This window comes from Hevea brasiliensis, chromosome 4 (assembly GCF_030052815.1).
Source record: "Hevea brasiliensis isolate MT/VB/25A 57/8 chromosome 4, ASM3005281v1, whole genome shotgun sequence".
NCBI classification, from domain to species: domain Eukaryota; kingdom Viridiplantae; phylum Streptophyta; class Magnoliopsida; order Malpighiales; family Euphorbiaceae; genus Hevea; species Hevea brasiliensis.
The window spans coordinates 899,321-919,060 of NC_079496.1; the positions used below are offsets into that span (position 1 = coordinate 899,321).

The window sequence follows — 19,740 nt, forward strand, 5'->3', positions numbered from 1 at the left end:
CTCATTTCAGTTGTAGTCAAAATAATTTGTGGTGAGAATAGAGGTGACTGATTTTATTTAAAAGTTTTAATTAATTGAACTTGAATTGAATACTTACTTTTAATTTTTATTTAAAATGTATATTTTTAATTTATAAATTAAAATAAAAATAATTATTTATTTATTTAATTAAATTACTTAAGAATAACTTTTAAGTAACTTAAGAATTTAATTGATTTTATTAAAAAAAGACGTGCAATTAAGTGTTGTAGTTATTAAAATAGGATAATGTTGATATTTTTAAAAATTATTAAGATAATATATTATTTTACTTAGTTAGCAAATAATTAAAAAAAAAAAGTAGATAAGTCACTTTACTTATGACTTTTTATTTATTTTAAGAGGATATTTGACTTAACTATTTACTTTTGACTTATGATTTAAAATATATTTTTAAATTTATAAGTTAATTAAAAATAAATAATTAATTATTTAATAAAATTATTTAAAATTAACTTTTAAATAGTTTAAATGTTTAATTAAAAAGTATTTAAATATAATTTAATTTATTAAAATAAAAAAATATATCATTGAGTATTATGAGGGTTAAAATAAAGATATTATTGATATTTTAAAAAATTATTAAGATAATATAATATTTTATTTAATTAAAATATAAATTTAAAATAAATAAATAAGTAAGGAGTAAGAGATTTTTAATTTATTTTAAATAATTTTTTAATTTATAAATCAAATTAAATGTTAATATATTTTTATTTTTCTACTTATAAATAAATTTATTCAATTTATAAGTTAAACTAAATATCCTCTAAATATATTTTTTAATTTATAAGTCAAAATAAATATTAATTTATTTATAGACAAATTTAATCAATTTATAAATTAAATTAAATATCCTCTTAAATTTAATTAGTTTTAATTAATTTTTTAATATTTTAAAAGGTGAAAAACAATTAAAATCAAATTCATTTTTAATTTACTTTAAAATTAATTTTAATTTTGAATTAAATTAAATTAAATTAGTTTGATTTTTATTTTAAATGGGATACAGACCATAATTCGGTGAGGATAAGCGCATACGGTGTCGACAAAATTTGGAAAAGCGCGTTGGCGTCACCGACAGTTTCAAGGGCTTATTATTGCATAAATTGAATAACTGGAACGGACTCCGGGGGGACCACCCACATTTATTCCCTGCCCTGGCCCCTGGCCCCTGGCCCCTGGCCGCTTTCCATGATCTTCCTCTAACGCCGGAACTTCCAGTTGGGCCTCCGCGTAAAATGGGCTTTACACTTCTCCAATTGCCATATCTCCATGCTATAAATAGACATGGGCCCCTGCATTTTCAGTGTCTAAAAGATGCTTTCTTGTTAGCCCAGAGGCCCAAAGTCTTCGGCTGCGCTACTACTTGCAACTCAGTGAAGCCCAACTCCAACCACAGCACATGGGAGCGAGCAACGTAAAAAATAACATTCAACAATGACTACCCTGATGGATTAAACTTAAAACTTTCCAGAGTGTTTAATTTAATTATTTATTTTTAATTTTGATTTAAAATTTATTTTTTAATTTATAAGTCTATTTAAAAATAAATCATTAATTATTTTATAAAATTATTTAAAAGACCTTTAAATAATTTGAGTTCTTGGTTAAAATATATTTAAAAATAATAATTTGTCAAAATGTCAAAAAAATATATAATTAAATAATATAATTATTAAAATAAAAATAATATTAATATTTTTTGTAACACCCCTAATTTTTAAATTTATTATTTTTGAGTAAATATTGATGTTTAATTTTATTTAAATTTTAGGAAATTATTTAAAATTTTTTGGATTTTCGAAATCGGGTTTGATTTCCCGAAAATATAAAACTTTGATGATTTTTAAAAATTAATTTAAAAACCATGTGGCAAAACTAAAAATATATTTGGAGTCTACGAATTTTTCTAAGTTTTCTGAAATTTTTTCGAAATTTTTGGACCTCGTTTTTGGCTCCAATGTAGAGCAAAAATTTAAAATTTTGTATTCTAAATCGAACCGGCCGAATCGAACCGAATCGGATCGGACCGATCAAATCGGACCAGCCTTTCTTCTTTCTTTTTCTTCTCCCCGCGCGCGTCCCAACCTTCCTCTCTCTCTCTCTCTCTCTCTCTCTCTCTCTCTCTCTCTCCCATTTTCTCTCTCCTCCCGCCCCAGCCCGCCGGCCAGCCACCTCCCTCGCCACCCCAGCCCGCCGGCGCAACCCCCCAGCCGCCCTAGCTCTCTGGCCGCCGCCTGTAGCGCCAGCAAGCATTGCATGAAGCGACGCGACGCACGCGCGTGACCCTTCGACTTCCCGACCGAAATCCCACCAATCCGGCCACCAATCGGACCGGGTCTTGTTTCTAAATCCATTTACTCGTCGAGAGCTTTCCATAGACATTAAAAACACCGAAATCCATAGAGCGGTTTGTCCAATTTTTGCCCGGAAAGTTTTATCCTATTTTGACTTTTGGGCTAGATTTCTCGCAAACCGTAAACCCCACGAGAAAACCGAGAGTACCAGAGCTCTTCACTCGTAGAGAGCTTCGCGACAATATAAATTTCAAAATTTTCCGATACTGTTTTTCGGTGGGTCCCACAGAACTTCGCAGTATTTTTTCGAGCATTAAATGAGCTTAGAAAATTTCGTAAATTTTATGTACGAACCCCCGTGTTGTGGGCTTCATGTAGGTATCTTCAATTCGCAGAAATTCGACAGTTGTCCAGGTGTATGAATTTCCGGCCAGACAGACCGATTACTAGAAAAGTCTCCGAATTGGATCGAGCTTTTGGCTACCCCACCATTGTCAAATATCCCGAGCACGTCCCCAAAGTTAGAATCAGCATAGGTAAACCCGAACCTTACTTTTTTGTAATTTTCTAGTGCTTAAATGAGATTAAAAATCCGTAAAATATTCGTGGTAGCTCAGAAAATTATGATTCTTTTTGCATTAGCCTAGTAATATTGCTAAGGACCGCGGGGCAAAGTTTTAGAATTTTTAGAGTTCATTTGGGTAGTTTTTGCAAAAAGAATCAATTATAAGATAGGCCCAGGAGAGGCTGTGTGATGTGATTGAGTTATGGATATATGGATTGTGAATATAGAAGTGCGTTTTGAGCCCTTTTACAGGTTGGGTAGGTCCTAAGTATAGGGGAGACTCTGCCGGATTTTCGGCACGACTTAGGACGTATTTGGTCTTTTCTTAAGTTTGTATTGAGTCAAATTTATTAAATGATTGTAATAAAATTGTCAGGTGAGCGATGACCTTCTTCCTTCGCTACCACCACAAAGGATCTTGTCAAGTCTGTGAGTAAAATATTAATTTTAATTGTAATTTCGATATTATTATATGTTTAAGCATGCTCATGCATTACTTATATGTATGTATTTAAGTAGTTAAACTCTAGGCACGTTTTATGCTGCATTCATAACTATTAAAGTGCCATAGATGCTGTTGTGGTAATTTGGAGCAGTGTGCGTGCGTTGGCTTGCGTGTGATGTGGTGTGGACTATGGATAGGATGGGTAGACACAGCTTGAGATCTTCACTGGAACCCGGTCCTTCGGGGTAGGCACGGCTTGAGTTCTTCACTGGGACCCTGATTTGGTTATTAAGTGGAAGTCCGAGCTGAGTTCTTCGCTGGCACAGGTTAGATTTAAGAGAGCTGTATAGGGGATCAACTCCCATATATTATGATTGATATTACTGGGTGTGTGAGTGCTCCAAATTACCTTTTTGATGCTATAATGTGAAATTATTGTTGATGTTGCATTTCACTCTACAGGGTGCATTAGCTTTAGATAGTTATAGAGATTATGATTAAAATTGATATTTTACTCTCTGAGTCGAACGCTCACTCCTGTTCAATATTTTTCCAGGCCACAGGAATATATTTTTGAGGTTAACCTACTTTTCTCCCTCGCAGGTCGTCTATTCATGTTTGTGTAATTCTATAAACTTCTAGAATTTTCGCATGTGTTAGAAATAATTATTTGATTTGGGTCTGTAATATAAATCGTTATTTTGGATCTGTAAACTTATTATCACATGCATGTTTGATGGACTGGATGAGGGAGCTGAGCTCTCATTTATTTTTATGTTGATATGAGCATGTGGAGGATGAGCTGAGCTCCCCAATTGATTATTTATTGTGTTTACGGGTCGGGTGAGTCAAAAACTCCCCGTTGAAAGGTCCATTTTATGGCCGGACTCTGTCCGGTTGAATTCTTGAAATTGGGTCCAAATGGGCCTTAGAGTTGGGTTAAGGAATAATTAGGCTTACTACGGGCCTCGGGGGCTTTAGGCTGGCCCAGGTCCTAGTGCCGATCCGGCCCATAGGTTGGGTCGTGACAAATGTGGTATCAGAGCTTAGGCTCCAGATTCTTAGGGATTGTTTGTCTAAAGTGTTGGGAAGAGTCTACTAGGAGTCACATGCGGAAAATAGGGTCCATATTCGTCTTGCATTGTCATCTTTGCTTCTAATCTCTGCTTCATATATTGTGTGTAAATATGAGTTTATAGAGCTGTGTAATATGCAGTTTTGAATTTTGTGGGCTAATGCTGCTAAATTTCAGGAAAATGCGTAGAAGCATAAGAGCTGCCACTGCACCAGAACCAGATGTGCCTGACAAGGTGTCAGCACAGTATGAGGCGCCTGCCCCGAGGAGGTGGGGTAGGAGGCCAAGAGCTGCTCAAGTAGAAGAGCAGCTGCCACCAGTTCAGTCCCATGAACCCAATGGCAGCTACTCTAGCTGGGTTGCAGAGAACCATCGACATGATGGCACAGTATATGGTCCACCCTCCACAGCAGCAGCAGTCCACCGCACCAAGAGGGGAACCTTACAAACAGATAATCAATTTCAAGAAGTTGGTGCCTGGTACTTATAATGTGTTAGACGATGCATATCGGTTTTTGGATTCCTACAGACAGGCAGAAACAGAATTGTAGTTGACTGACAGAAGACTTATAGAGTGTATGCAGCATGTCATGGGGCCAATGCCTAGACAATGGATGAATGACTACATATTACCTCGAATGGAGGTTTGTCGTGGACTCAGTTTGTGAAATTGTTCATCAACCAGTTTATACCAGAAAGTTTCAGAGATCAAAAGCAGTGGACCTTTGAGGCCTTAAGACAAAATGGCAGGTCTGTAGATGAATATGCTACAGAATTTCTGGAATTGAGCAGGTATGCCCCTACAGCAGTAGCTACAGAAACTATAAAGGTGAAGAGATTCCTAAAGGGGCTTGATAGGAGGTATGCAAACCTGGCCATGATATCAGATCAGTCTTTTCATGTGGTGGTTGATCGAGCCAGACAGATTGAGAATAGCTATGCTGTGGATGACAGCGGAAGAGCAAAGAAAAACAGAGCAGAGGGTTCTTCAGGTGTTCCCCACATGGGTACTACGGACAGTGGTGGCCAAACTAATTACAGAGGAAGAAGCAGGAATAAGAGGAGTGGTTTCAGACACAAATCTCGAGGATTCAGACTAGGGTACGGATCCAGCAGTGGTCACGATTCGAGTCTGCAGTTCAGTTACAGTTCAGGATCCTCCTTGGCACCTTGTGCACAGTGTGGAAGAGAACATTCAGGACCTTGTATAATGGGTTCAGGAGTATGCTTCAGGTGTGGCCAACCAGGACACTTTGCTAGGGAATGTCCTGTGTTCAGCGAGCCGCAGATTGGGTCACAAGGTTTTGTTGCAAATGTTCCTCGGCGATTGTATCACGGTGCTTCGGCATGGCGGCGATCGATTCGATGGCCATGAGGCGAGGACAAGGGGATGTGGATTTGGAGGCGGTCAGAGGTAGAAGTCGATGTGGTTACGCCACTTAGGGTAGGGGTCAAGCTCGGGTTTTCACCCTGACCTACCAAGATGCTCAGGCTTCCAATGCAGTTGTGGCAGGTATTCTTCTAGTCTGTTCCTATGAGGCTCTTGTTTTGATAGATCCGGGTGCTACACACTCATTTGTCTCCCCTGTGTTTGCCATGAGATTGGATAGAAACCCTACCACTTTAGAATATCCTTTGTCTGTAGCTACCCCGCTTAGTGACAACATAAATGTAGATATGGTTTTTCCGGGTAGCCCAGTAGTAGTAGACGGAAAGATCCTCCCAGCAGACTTGGTTCCTCTACCAGTGATGAATTTCAATGTAATCTTGGGAATGGATTGGTTGGAAACTCATTATGCCACTTTAGATTGCAGGAACAAAAAGGTGTATTTCCACATACCTGATGAGGAAGAGTTTAGCTTTGATGGTGATAGGAGCATGGCTCCATATAATTTGGTGTCAGTAATTAGTATTAGAAAAATGTTGAGGTGTGGATGTCAAGTGTATTTGGCATTGGTGAGAGATATATCTGTAGGAGGTGTCAATATGGAAAATGTTCCTGTTGTCAGAGAATTCATGGATGTATTCCCTGAGGAGCTTCCAGGGTTGCCACCCGAAAGGGAAATAGAGTTTTGCATTGATGTTGTGTCGAGTACGAACCCCATATCAATGCCGTCTTACAGGATGGCACCAGCAGAATTGAAAGAGTTAAAGGAGCAACTACAGAAGCTTTTGGACAAGGGAACGTCCGAGCACTTCACCCTGGGGTGCTCCTGTTCTATTTGTGAGAAAGAAAGATGGGTCATTGAGGTTGTGTATTGACTATAGACAGCTGAACAAGGTGACTGTGAAGAACAAGTATCCACTTCCTCGGATCGATGATCTGTTTGATCAGCTCCAAGGGGCTAGATTCTTTTCCAAGATAGACCTGCGATCAGGCTACCATCAGTTGAGAATCAGGAATGAGAATGTATCCAAAACGGCATTCAGGACAAGATATGGTCATTATGAGTTCTTGGTGATGTCTTTTGGACTCACTAATGCACCAGCAGCCTTCATGGACTTGATGAATAGGGTGTTCAAGCCGTTTTTGGACCGTTTTGTCATCGTATTCATAGATGATATTTTGGTATACTCTCAGACCGAGGAAGAACATGTGTGGCACTTGAGGATGGTGTTGCAGACTTTGAGGGAGCACCAGCTGTATGCCAAATTTTCAAAATGTGAATTTTGACTAGGAAGCATCTCATTCTTGGGACACGTGGTTTCTAGTGAAGGTATTCAAGTGGATCCCAAGAAAATTGAAGTTGTAACTGATTGGCTTAGGCCTACAACAGTCACTGAGGTGCGAAGTTTTTTGGGCCTAGCTGGCTACTATAGGCGTTTTGTGCAAGACTTTTCCAGGATAGCAGCTCCCCTAACTAAGTTGACTCAGAAAAATATTCCATTCATTTGGACAGATGACTATGAGAAGAGTTTCCAGAAGCTTAAGGAGTGTCTAACCATCGCCCCTGTGTTAACACTACCGATGAGTGGTGAAGGATACACCGTGTATTGTGACGCCTCCAGAGTTGGCTTAGGGTGTGTTTTTATGCAGAATGGAAAAGTAGTGGCTTATGCTTCAAGGCAGCTGAAGAGGCATGAGCAGAACTACCCCACCCATGATTTGGAAATGGCGGCTGTAGTCTTTGCACTAAAAATCTGGAGACACTACCTGTATGGTGAAGTGTGCGAGATATATACCGACCACAAGAGTTTGAACTACATCTTCCAACAGAGGGATTTAAACTTGAGACAGAGGAGATGGATGGAGCTTCTAAAGGACTATGATTGCACCATCCAGTACCACCCTGGGAAGGCCAACGTAGTAGCAGATGCTTTGAGTAGAAAATCTTCTGGTAGCTTGGCGCACATTTCAGCAGAGAAGAGACCGTTGATTCAGGAAGTACATGAGTTGATGAATCAAGGTTTAATCCTAGATCTTTCAGATGAGGGGGTATTGTTGGCTCATTTTTCAGTGAGGCCAGACTTGCGAGATAGAGTTAGAGTTTCCCAGCACAGAGACCAACAATTGATGAAGATCATAGAAAGAGTACAGCAAGGTGAAGGTGGAGAGTTTGGATTTGCCAATGATGGCGCCCTTATGCAAGGTTCTAGAATATGTGTGCCCGATGTGGACAATCTCAGAGATGAAATCATGCAAGAGGCACACTATACATTGTACAGTGTCCACCCAGGTTCCACCAAGATGTACCATGATGTGAAAGATAGCTATTGGTGGAATGGCATGAAGAGAGACATAGCAGACTTTGTGTCCAAGTGCTTGACTTGTCAGAAGGTGAAGTTTGAACACCAGAGACCGTCAGGGAAGCTGCAAGAGCTCCCTATCCCAGAATGAAAGTGGGAAATGATTACTATGGATTTTATGACTGGGTTACCTCGTACCATGCGAGGATATGATTCGATATGGGTAATTATAGACTGCCTAACCAAATCAGCTCACTTCTTGCCTGTGAAGACTACATATTCTGTCGCACAGTACTCTCGACTCTATATTCGAGAAATCATCAGATTGCATGGAGTTCCGGCTTCCATAATATCCGATAGAGGGCCCCAGTTCACTTCTCAGTTTTTGGAGAAAGTTGCAGGAGGTACTTGGCACACAGTTGAACTTTAATACTACTTTTCACCCTCAGACAGACGGACAGTCCGAAAGGACAATCCAAACACTGGAAGGCATACTTCGCATGAGTGTTTTGGATTTTGGAGGTCAATGGGATGATCAGCTAGCTTTGGTGGAGTTTGCCTACAACAACAGTTACCATTCTAGCATAGGGATGGCACCCTATGAGGCACTATATGGAAGAAAGTGTAGGTCTCCTCTGTGTTGGATGGAAATGGGAGAAGCGAAGGTGCATGATGTAGACCTAGTGCAGTACACTTCAGAGATAGTTCCTTTAATCAGGGAACAATTGAAAACAGCTTTCAGTAGGCAGAAGAGTTATGCAGACCCCAGACGGAGGGATGTGGAGTTTGCAGTAGGCGACTATGCATTCCTGAAGGTTTCTCCAATGAAGAGAGTCATGAGATTTGGAAAGAAGGGTAAGTTGGCACCTCGGTATATTGGACTTTTTGAGGTTACTGATAGAGTTGGAGCGGTTGCATACCGATTGGAGCTACCACCCAACCTTTCTCATGTTCATCCTGTGTTTCACATCTCCATGCCCAGAAAATACATTCCAGATCCTTCTCATGTACTACAGCCGGATGTAATAGAGCTAAAAGAGAACTTGACGTTTGAGGAGCAACCTGTAGCCATAGTGGACTACCAAGTGATGCAGCTAAGATCAAAATAGATCCCTATGGTTAAGGTTTTGTGGAGGAGCCAGTCAGTGGAAGAGTGCACCTGGGAGTCAGAACGGGACATGCATAGCAAGTACCCTTATCTGTTCAATGTGTAATCCTGTACTTTATTCTGCTTTGTGTAAAATTCGAGAATGAATTTTCAGTAAGGGGGGAAGAATGTAACACATCTAATTTTTAAATTTATTATTTTTGGGTAAATATTGATGTTTAATTTTATTTAAATTTTAGGAAATTATTTGAAATTTTTCAGATTTTCAAAATCGGGTTTGATTTCCCGAAAATATAAAACTTTGATGATTTTCAAAACCGCCTGTAGCACCGGCAATCGTCGCATGAAGAGACGCGACACGCGCTCACGACCCTTCGACTTCCCGGCCGATCCGGCCACCAATCGGACCGAGTCTTGTGTCTAAATCCATATACTCGTCGAGAGCTTTCCATAGATACCAAGAACACCGAAATCTATCAAGTGGTTTGTCCAATTTTTGCCCGGGAAGTTTTAGCCTATTTTGACTTTTGGGCTAGATTTCTCGCAAACCGTGAACCCCACGAGAAAATCGAGGGTACCAGAGCGCTCCACTCGTCGAGAGCTTCGCGGCAATATAAATTTCAAAATTTTCTGACACCGTTTTTCAGTGGGTCCCATGGAACTTCGCAGTGTTTTTCTGAGCATTAAATAAGCTTAGAAAATTCCGTAAAATTTACGTACTAACCCCCGTATTGTGAGCTTCGTGTAGGTATCTTCAATTTACCAAAATTTGACAGTTGTCCAGGTCTATGAATTTCTGGCCAGACAGACCGATTACTGGAAAAGTCTCCGAATTGGATTGAGGTTTTGGCTACCCCACCATTGTCAGACGTCTCGAGTGCGTCCCCGAAGTTAGAATCGGCATAGGTAAACCCGAACCTTATTTTTTCGTAATTTTCTAGTGCTTAAATGAGATTAAAAATCCATAAAATATTCGTGGTAGCTCAGAAAATTATGATTCTTTTTGCATTAGCCTAGTAATATTGCTAAGGATCGCGGGGCAAAGTTTTAGAATTTTTAGAGTTCATTTGGGTAGTTTTTGCAAAAAGAGTCAATTATAAGGACTAAATTGAAATTTTACATATTGTGATGGATGACTGTTTGGATGGGCCCAGGAGGGGCTGTGTGATGTGATTGAGTTGTGGATATATGGATTGTGAATATAGAAGTGCGTTTTGAGCCCTTTTGCAGGTTGGATAGGTCCTAGGTATAGGGGAGACTCTGCCGGATTTTCGGCATGACTTAGGACGTATTTGGTCTTTTCTTAAGTTTGTATTGAGTCAAATTTATTAAATGATTGTAATAAAATTGTCAGGTGAGCCGAGACAGCCTTCTTCCTCACTTGGCCGCCATGGATCAATGCCAAGTCTATGAGTAAAATATTAATTTTAATTGTAATTTCGATATTATTATATGTTTAAGCATGCCCATGCATCACTTATATGTATGTATCTAAGTAGTTAAACTCTAGGCACGTTTTATGCTGCATTCATAACTGTTAAAGTGCCATGGATGTTGTTGTGATAATTTGGAGCAGTGTGCATGCGTTGGCGTGCGTGTGATGTGGTGTGGACTATGGATAGGACGGGTAGACATGGTTTGAGATCTTCGCTGGGACCCGGTCCTTCAGGGTAGGCACGGCTTGAGTTCTTCGCTGGGACCCCGATTTGGTTATTAAGTGAAAGTCCGAGCTGAGTTCTTCGCTGGCACAGGTTGGATTTAAGAGAGCTGTATAGAGGATCAGCTCCCATATATTATGATTGATATTACTGGGTGTGTGAGTGCTCCAAATTACCTTTTTGATGCTATGATGTGAAATTATTGCTGATATTGCATTTCACTCTATAGGGTGCATTACCTTTAGATAGTTATAGAGATTATGGTTAAAATTGATATTTTACTTTCTGAGTCGAACGCTTACTCCTGTTCAATATTTTTTCAGGCCAGAGGAGGATATTTTTGAGGTTAACCTGCTTTTCTCCCTCGCAGGTCGTAATTCTATAGACTTCTAAAATTTCCGCATGTGTTAAAAATAATTATTTGATTTGGGTCTGTAATATAAATCGTTATTTTGTATCTGTAAACTTATTATCACATGCATGTTTGATGGACTGGATGAGGGAGCTGAGCTCCCATTTATTTTTATGTTGATATGAGTATGTGGAGGGTGAGCTGAGCTCCCCAATTGATTATTTATTGTATTTACAAGTCGGATGAGTCAAAAACTCCCCGTTGAAAGGTCAATTTTATAGCCGGACTCTGTCCGGTTGAATTCTTGAAATTAGGTCCAAATGGGCCTTAGAGTTGGGTTAAGGAATAGTTAGGCTTAACACGCCCTGGCTTTAGGGCAGTCTTAGGTGCAGTCTTAGCCAGTCTATGGTCGTGACATTTTTAAAAATTATCAATATAATATAAATTTTTATTTTATCAAATAATAATTTTAAAATAAATTAAGAAATCATAAATAAAATAATTTTTAATTTATTTTAAATATTTTTTTAATTTATAATATTTATTTATATTATTTATTTTTTAAATTTAATTAATTTATAAATCAAATTAAACTTTGGTTGTAATATTATTAAATTAAAATTTATTAAATTTACTTTGCCATTTTTCTACAAGTAACAAAGCACTGTATCAGCATCCATTTCTGACTTTCCAAAGCAAAGCTGCCGTAGCCGTAGGGGTTGCTTCTTTTTTGTTAATCATTTTCTAACAATTTTGAAATCAATACCAGAAGTGACACAAAAGACAACACATTACGGCTTAGTTCACTCAGCCTGTCACCCCCTTTGTTCGTAAATCTTTGTCCGATTTCCTCTCAGGCATGTGACTTCCATAAATCCCACAATCATCACTAACAAAAAAGCTTAAACCCACTTGTTTACTCTTTTCTGCCTACAAAATTTCTTAAAATATAACCCTTTAACCAGTAATTGAGAATGGGCGGCTGTACCCAACAGCTACAGCCTTGCCTCCTTGTGTACTCCTTATATGTCATAATTCATTGCACAATTATTGCCCACTTCTTTCTCTGTGTTGGGATTCGGGATTTCAAGCTTTTGTTCACTTCAATTGAGGACTTTCATCGAAAACGCTGGGAGGAACAACGATATAGTGAGTTTTAGGTAGACAAAGAGCAATGTCTCTGAGACCCAGTTCGCGTACTGAGGCACGGAAAAAATCCTACAAGAGTGGCGTCGACGGAGATGAAGCTCGACGAAGGAGGGAGGACAATTTGGTTGAGATTAGGAAGAGCAAGCGAGAGGATAGTCTTCTTAAGAAAAGAAGAGAAGGTCTTCTTCTTCTTCAATCTCAGAATTTAAGTGAGCTTTCACAAGCCAATGCTGGGATCGACAAAAAGGTTCTTGTATATTTTAGACTGCCGATTTCATGTTTTTAATGTTTACTTTGTTAGTTTAGTTTCAAGCTTTGTGGTTTTGATTTTGTCTGCAATGCTGTTTGATTTCTGGGTTGATTGATGGGGTTATGACATTGGTGAAACAGAAGAGATATCTGAGGTTGGAAGATTTTAAGTTTATCAGTCATTGGGAGAGATAAGGAACGCCTAGTTAAATGAGACTAATTCAACTATTTACTTTAGATAATCTAGCTGATTGCTATTGTAATGGCAACCTAAACATGAATTCAGAAGAGATAAAGAACTTATTTTTATTGTCTTTTCCTTCTTTGGAATGAAATTTCATCACTTGTTCTAATTCTCAGCATTGATGGCAGTTAGAAAAGCTTCCTGTAATGGCAGAAGGAGTGTTATCGGACAACCCTACCCTGCAGTTGGAAGCCACTACTCACTTCAGAAAGCTATTGTCAATTGGTGTGTAAACTGGTCATGCAAAGAATTCCATCCGCCACCCTGTCCCACTCTTTGGATTTTTTTTTCCCTCACTTTTAGTTAACCTATTAAGCATTTATTATTGTAATTATGCAGAGCGCTGCCCTCCCATCGACGAGGTGATAAAAGTAGGTGTTGTTTCTTGCTTTGTGGAGTTCCTGGATAGGCATGATCTGCCTCAGCTCCAAGTATGGACAATTAGAAATTATTTTTCATTCTTCTTCTATGCAACCTATATCTGTCATGCAGAGAATTTATTTGCTCAATTCATCATCAGGGTTTGATTTTTGCTTCATTATCAGTTTGAAGCGGCTTGGGCATTAACAAATATTGTGTCTGGGACATCAGAACATACACGTGTTGTTATTGATCATGGTGCCATCCCCAAATTTGTGCAACTTCTTGGCTCTGCAAATGATGATGTCCGGGAACAGGTTGACTTGAATCTTGTTCGTTTCCCAAACTCTATTGTTTGCTTAAAGCATGTGTAACCCCTTCCTTTTGTTAACATCCATGCCAAATAAGCAGGCAGTGTGGGCATTGGGTAATGTTGCTGGTGACTCTCTTAGTTGTAGGGATCTTGTTCTTGGCCATGGTGCACTAATGCCATTACTTGCACAATTCAATGAGCACTCAAAACTATCAATGCTAAGGAATGCTAGTTGGACGTTATCAAACTTCTGTCGTGGAAAGCCACCAGCTCCATTTGAGCAGGTGAAGAATTATCCTTTTTATTCTTTTTTCCTCGTATTTTTGGAGTAGCATTGTGTATATGCATGCATGAATATTTTGTTTGTATGTGTGTGTTGAAGAAATGCTTTACCATAATGTAGCAATAAAATCATATATGTGATAATCTTTTGGTTCAGGTTCAGCCAGCATTGCCAGCCCTTCAGCACCTTATCTACTCAATCGATGATGAAGTTTTAACTGATGCCTGCTGGGCACTTTCTTATCTTTCCGATGGCACAAATGACAAAATTCAGGCTGTGGTTGAAGCAGGCGTTGCTCCACGACTTGTGGAGCTTCTACTGTAAGTGGTGTTTATGTACCTGACTTTATTGAAAATGTTTCCATTTTTGCACTTCCTCAGGGAATGATTCTTTGAAACATTGATGGACAAACTCCTGAATATTTAAAATCATCTGTAGACCTTTCTCACATTTAGTGACTTTCAAAAGTGGGCAACATAGAAGCCAAATCGACTTCCTCTTAACCAGGAAGACAAATAGAGCTCTATGCAAGGATTGCAAGGTCATTCCAGGAGAGGCTTTAACAAGTCAACATAGGTTGGTGGTCTTGGATGTCAAGTTTAGGAACAATTCAAGTAAGGTCAGAAGAAATAGTGTAGCTCGAACAAAGTGGTGGGAGTTCAAAGGAGTAAAGCAAGTGAAGTTCAAAAATGAGTTTCTTGAGTCCGAAGTATGGAAGCTAGATATGGAGGCCAATGATATGTGGATACAGATGGCATCAAAGATTAGAGAAGTAGCTAGAAAAGTACTTGGGGAGTCTAAAGGACATGGACCACCCTCAAAAGAGAGATGGTGGTGGAATGAAGAAGTACAAAAGGCAGTGAAGAGAAAAAGGGAATGGTATAAGAAATTACCTAAATATGATAATAATGAGGCATATGAACAGTACAAGATAGCAAAGAAAGAGGCAAAAAAGGCAGTTAGCCAAGCAAGAGTACAGGCCTTTGAAAAGTTATATGAGAAACTTGGAACTAAAGAAGGGGAGAAAGATATTTATAGATTAGCAAGGAGTAGAGAAAGGAAATGTCAAGATCTCAATCAAGTCAGGTGCATTAAGGATAAAGAAGGAAAAGTGTTGGTGAAAGATGAGGACATTAAAGAAAGATGGAGAAATTATTTTAATGATCTCTTTAATAATAGTCAAAATGGAAATAGCGTGAATATAGATTATAGAACAATAGAAAAGAATGTAAATTATACTAGAAGGATTAGATCTTTAGAAGTAAAGGAAGCACTTAAGAGAATGAAAGTAGGTAAAGCCTGTGGACCCGATGAAATACCAATTGAAGTGTGGAAGTATTTGGGAGATATGGGAGTGGCATGGTTAACTAAATTATTTAATAAGATTCTAAACTCAAAGAAAATGCCTGAGGAATGGAGGAAGAGTATTTTAGTACCTATTTTTAAAAATAAGGGAGACATACTGAGTTGCTCAAACTATAGGGAATTAAACTCATGAGCCATACTATGAAGTTGTGGGAGAGAGTTGTGGAGCATCGACTACGTCATGATACTTCTATCTCTCTCAATCAATTTGGTTTCATGCACAGTCGTTCAACTATGGAAGCGATCTTTCTCATTAGAAGCTTGATGGAGAAATATAGAGATGGGAAGAAAGATCTACACATGGTTTTTATTGATTTGGAGAAGGCTTATGATAGTGTTCCAAGAGAGGTCTTATGGAATGCGTTAGAACAAAAGAGGGTATCTATTAGGTATATACAAGTATTGAAAGATATGTATGAAGGAGCAACTACTATTGTGGTGGGAGGACACAAGAGATTTTCCGATCTCAATTGGATTACACCAAGGATCACCATAAGCCCTTACCTTTTTACATTAGTTTTAGATGAACTGAAACATATACAAGAGAGTATTCCTTGGTGCATGATGTTTGCGGATGATATTGTTACGATAGATGAGACACGAGAAGGAGTCAATAGGAAGCTAGAACTTTGGAGAAGTACTCTAGAGTCAAAGGGTTTTAAGTTAAGTAGAAGAATACATGCATTGCAAGTTCGGTGAAGGCCAACGGGGATAGGAAAGGAGTTAGTTTGAATGGAGTGGCACTGTCCCAAAGTAATCACTTTAAATATCTAGGCTCAGTCCTTCAAGTAGATAGGGGATGTGAGGAGGATGTTAGTCATAGGATTAAAGCCGAATGGTTGAAGTGGAGACGTGCCATGGGAGTTTTATGTGATCGTAAGATTCCCAATAAATTAAAAGGAAAATTTTACCGTCTGACCATACGGCTATGCTATATGGTAGTGAGTGTTGGGCACTGAAAGAGTCGTATGCATCTAAGATAAGAGTTGCAGATATGAGAATGTTAAGGTGGATGAGTGGCCATACTAGACTAGATAAAGTCCGTAATGAAAGTATTAGAGAAAAGGTAGGAGTGGTGCCAATTGAAGATAAGTTGAGAGAAGGGAGATTGAGGTGGTTTGGCCATGTGAAGCGTAGACATACAGAGGCTCCAGTTAGACAAGTAGAGCACATTAGGCTAGAGGATAGAAAGAAAAAAATGGGTAGACCTAAATTGACTTGGAGGAGAGTAGTACAGCATGACTTAGAAGCATTACACATTTCTGAGAATTTAACCCAAAATCGTTCAGAGTGGAAAAAGCGAATCCATATAGCCGACCCCAAATTTTTGGGATAAAGGCTTAGTTGAGTTGAGTTGAGTATCTGTAGACCTTTCTCAACTTTTTTTCCTTTCTTTTCTTTCTTTCCTTTTTAAGTGTTATTTTGGAATATTGTGCTCACATATTTTAATTTGGAATTAGCAAATATTATTCTCTACACATTCCCATTTAGTCTGGATACATGGTTAGTTATTGTTTTTTGGTTTATTTTATGGCATCCATTAGGTTATAACTAGATGATAGCATGTTAAATGTTGCTGATATAACTTTTTCTTCTGTAGTCATCCATCAACAACAGTCGTTGTACCTGCACTTCGAACTGTAGGGAACATTGTCACGGGTGATGATGTGCAGACTCAGGTATTTATTCTTGATTTTTTTTTCTCATATCTTCACTCTCACCAAGCAATAAATAGAGCATTATATCCATAGGAAGCATTTGGCAATATCTCTGGCACGTGACATTATGCTGTATTTGTTTGTTTTGCATCAAATATATTTATATCTCATGTTATTTTTCTTTCCTCTTAGGAATGGCAACGGGGTGGATCGGGGATGGTTTATGCCATCTCCGTCCCTGCCTTGTTACTAATAAATGCGTCCCCGACCCCTCTCCATACCCCACTGGGGTAATAAAATCGTTATCCATCCTCGCCTCGTTGAAAAACAAGAATATATATATATATATATATATTGGGGCGAGTTTTAGGGCAGGGTGCTTAAATACCGACCCCGCACCGTCCCCGGTGATATATTTTTTGAGGTACCTCAAAACCCGATCCAAAACCCGGTCAAATGTTGAAAAACCCACCCCGATCGGGATGGGACAGGGCGCGTCCCCACGGGGTCGGAGATTTTGCCATCTCTATTTCCTCTTAATGAAAGCTGACGCATGAAGTTTGCTTCCAGTGTATAATTGACAATCAAGGGCTCCCTTGTCTCTACCAACTTCTCACACAAAACTACAAAAAGAGCATCAAGAAAGAAGCCTGCTGGACAATTTCAAATATCACTGCTGGGAATAGAAATCAAATACAGGTAATGTGCAAAAATAATCATATGTTTCATCATCCTATATATTTCCATGCCTTCATATGCTACCAAAGCAATGACTACCATGAGTGTTTTCAATGTCCATTACTGAATGCCATCATAAAAAGTTACTAGCACTTATTTCTTTGCTGGAGTTAATAAGAGCACTAGCTGAATGCTTGATTACTGTGGATTTTTGTGCCTTTTTTTATTTCAATTCCTTATTGGGTTATTTCATCATACACATTATTCCATCTTATTGACATCTCTCTAATAACAGGCTGTAATTGAAGCAAATATCATTTCTCCTCTTGTACACTTGCTACAACATGCTGAATTTGAAATCAAGGAGGAGGCAGCATGGACAATTTCCAATGCCACTTCCGGGGGTTCCCGAAAACAGATTCAGTATGTTTTGGCCAATCTTGTCCTCCTATTTCATTGTTCTCTTCTTCTTTGTGAGGAAATTTTTATTGATGCTGAATAACATTAGTTAATAGGGAGAGCTAGGCAATGGTCCTTTCTGCATGGGTAACTGTTGAAGGAAAACAATAAGCTCTGTTTCTGAAGACCAACAGATTTGGTCTGACAGTACTGATATTCAGAGTCTCGTGTGACTTTCAGTAATATTTTCCCTTGACTTGGCGTTGACCTAGTGACTGTTATATTTTGAGCAAATCAGCTAAGTTAGCATTCAATATTTCAATTACTTAACGTAGTTTTTTCATCAGTTTACAAATTTGAGTTATCAAAATCTGGTTTTCGGACAAGATAAAATTGCATATCTGGAGTTAGTAAGTTCTGAGGCTAATAGGAAACTGATACATGAGGAATTAGTTGGACAACAAAGTCCCTACCATATATGGCCAGCCAAGTACTTAAGCAGTTAAGCTTGAGACTTATAATGGGTACTGCCATTCTCCATGTTGTATATATTTTAAGGTTTGGTTATTTACTCCAATTGTAGCATACTGTAATTTTAGCTGCTTCAGTCAAGTAACAGCTTGGACTATGTTCTTGAGATTCATTTTGTTGCCTTTACCTCTACTTTTCCCCTCCATGATCAGAATATATGATTTGCTTATTATGTTTGACTTTGGTTGTTTGATTGATCAGACATTTGGTGAGCCAAGGTTGCATTAAGCCACTTTGTGATCTTCTGGTTTGTCCTGATCCTAGAATTGTGACAGTGTGCCTTGAGGGTCTGGAGAGTATTCTAAAGATTGGTGAAACTGAAATGGAATTGGGTAATACCTCAATCAATATCTATGCACAGATGATAGATGAGTGTGATGGGTTAGATAAAATTGAAAATCTGCAGAGCCATGACAACCATGAGATTTATGTAAAGGCAGTTAAGATTTTGGAGAGGTACTGGATTGAAGAAGAGGAGGACCAGAATGTTGTAGATGGCAGTGGAGACATGAGCTTTGGGACAAACCAGCAGCCAAGCCTTCCCTCGGGAGGATTCAAATTTAGCTGAAATTGTTGCAATAGATGTTTTTTTCAGCTTTAGGGCTCTTTTTTTTTTTTTTTTTGGTGAGTTTTACCCTAATAGTGTAATGATTGTGTGCCTTTGATTGTATTATCATGTTGGTTGAAACAGGAATTTTTAAAGGATGAGCAGCGTTTCTAGCATGAAACAGTTGTGTAGCCATGGCTCACCAAGTAAAATTTGACCAAGATCTAGCATTAATTCCACCAAATAAAACCATAAAGGTTCTTTTTTATGATACAGAGGAGGGATTCAGACTATATTATCATGTACCAAAGGAAGACTAATAATAATAAAAAATAAAAATCTTTTGCCCTTGTATTCTGATTCTATAGTATTCGGTGTGATTCAGAATGAATTATGCAACTCCTTGAGGCTTTTAGTGAGGGACAGTGTGGCAGCATTCAATCTTTGGCCGTCGGGAAAAAAAGTTGAAAAAGCCACCAACCATCTCTTCATGGGATCAGATTTTACCGTTGCATATGTCAATTTCATTTTTCTCACACGGTGAAATGCCATCTGTTACCTTACAGTAAAAAAATTGGTTAGTAAAATAATTTGCAAAACAATGGCCCTCTCATGCAAAGCGTTCAACCAACTGCACCAAGTTACCAATTAAAAATTAATTAATTTTAAAAAAATATTATTTTAAATTTATTTTATTATTTTTAGTTTTTATAATTAAAATATATTAAATTTAAT

General features: G+C 38.4%; 1 protein-coding gene across 3 annotated transcripts; it reads left to right on the forward strand.

The window, feature by feature from the left end:
* Nucleotides 1-11,898: 11,898 nt before the first annotated feature.
* LOC110672965 (importin subunit alpha-4) lies at nt 11,899-19,186 on the forward strand. 3 transcript variants are annotated; one of them, XM_021835921.2, is made up of 10 exons: nt 11,899-12,625; nt 13,000-13,096; nt 13,211-13,302; nt 13,417-13,548; nt 13,643-13,828; nt 13,990-14,147; nt 16,793-16,871; nt 17,421-17,549; nt 17,824-17,951; nt 18,660-19,186. In XM_021835921.2, the coding sequence occupies exons 1-10, from the start codon at nt 12,404-12,406 to the stop codon at nt 19,024-19,026; spliced, it is 1,590 nt and encodes a 529-aa protein (XP_021691613.2). In that variant the 5' UTR covers nt 11,899-12,403; the 3' UTR covers nt 19,027-19,186. The 3 variants fall into 3 exon arrangements, with proteins under 3 accessions (XP_021691613.2, XP_021691612.2, XP_058000868.1); XM_021835920.2 differs by having other exon boundaries at nt 11,904-12,625; nt 13,984-14,147; XM_058144885.1 differs by having other exon boundaries at nt 12,485-12,625; nt 12,988-13,096; nt 13,984-14,147.
* The last annotated feature ends 554 nt before the right edge of the window (nt 19,187-19,740 follow it).

What these genes read in the sequence shown, in the direction of transcription:
- LOC110672965 (XM_021835920.2), top strand. Translation starts at nt 12,404, where the DNA reads ATGTCTCTGAGACCCAGTTCGCGTACTGAGGCACGGAAAAAATCCTAC. An exon ending in ATGCTGGGATCGACAAAAAG is followed by an intron (nt 12,626 to 12,999) that starts GTTCTTGTATAT and finishes CATTGATGGCAG; the next exon opens with TTAGAAAAGCTTCCTGTAAT. An exon ending in CACCAGCTCCATTTGAGCAG is followed by an intron (nt 13,829 to 13,983) that starts GTGAAGAATTAT and finishes CTTTTGGTTCAG; the next exon opens with GTTCAGCCAGCATTGCCAGC.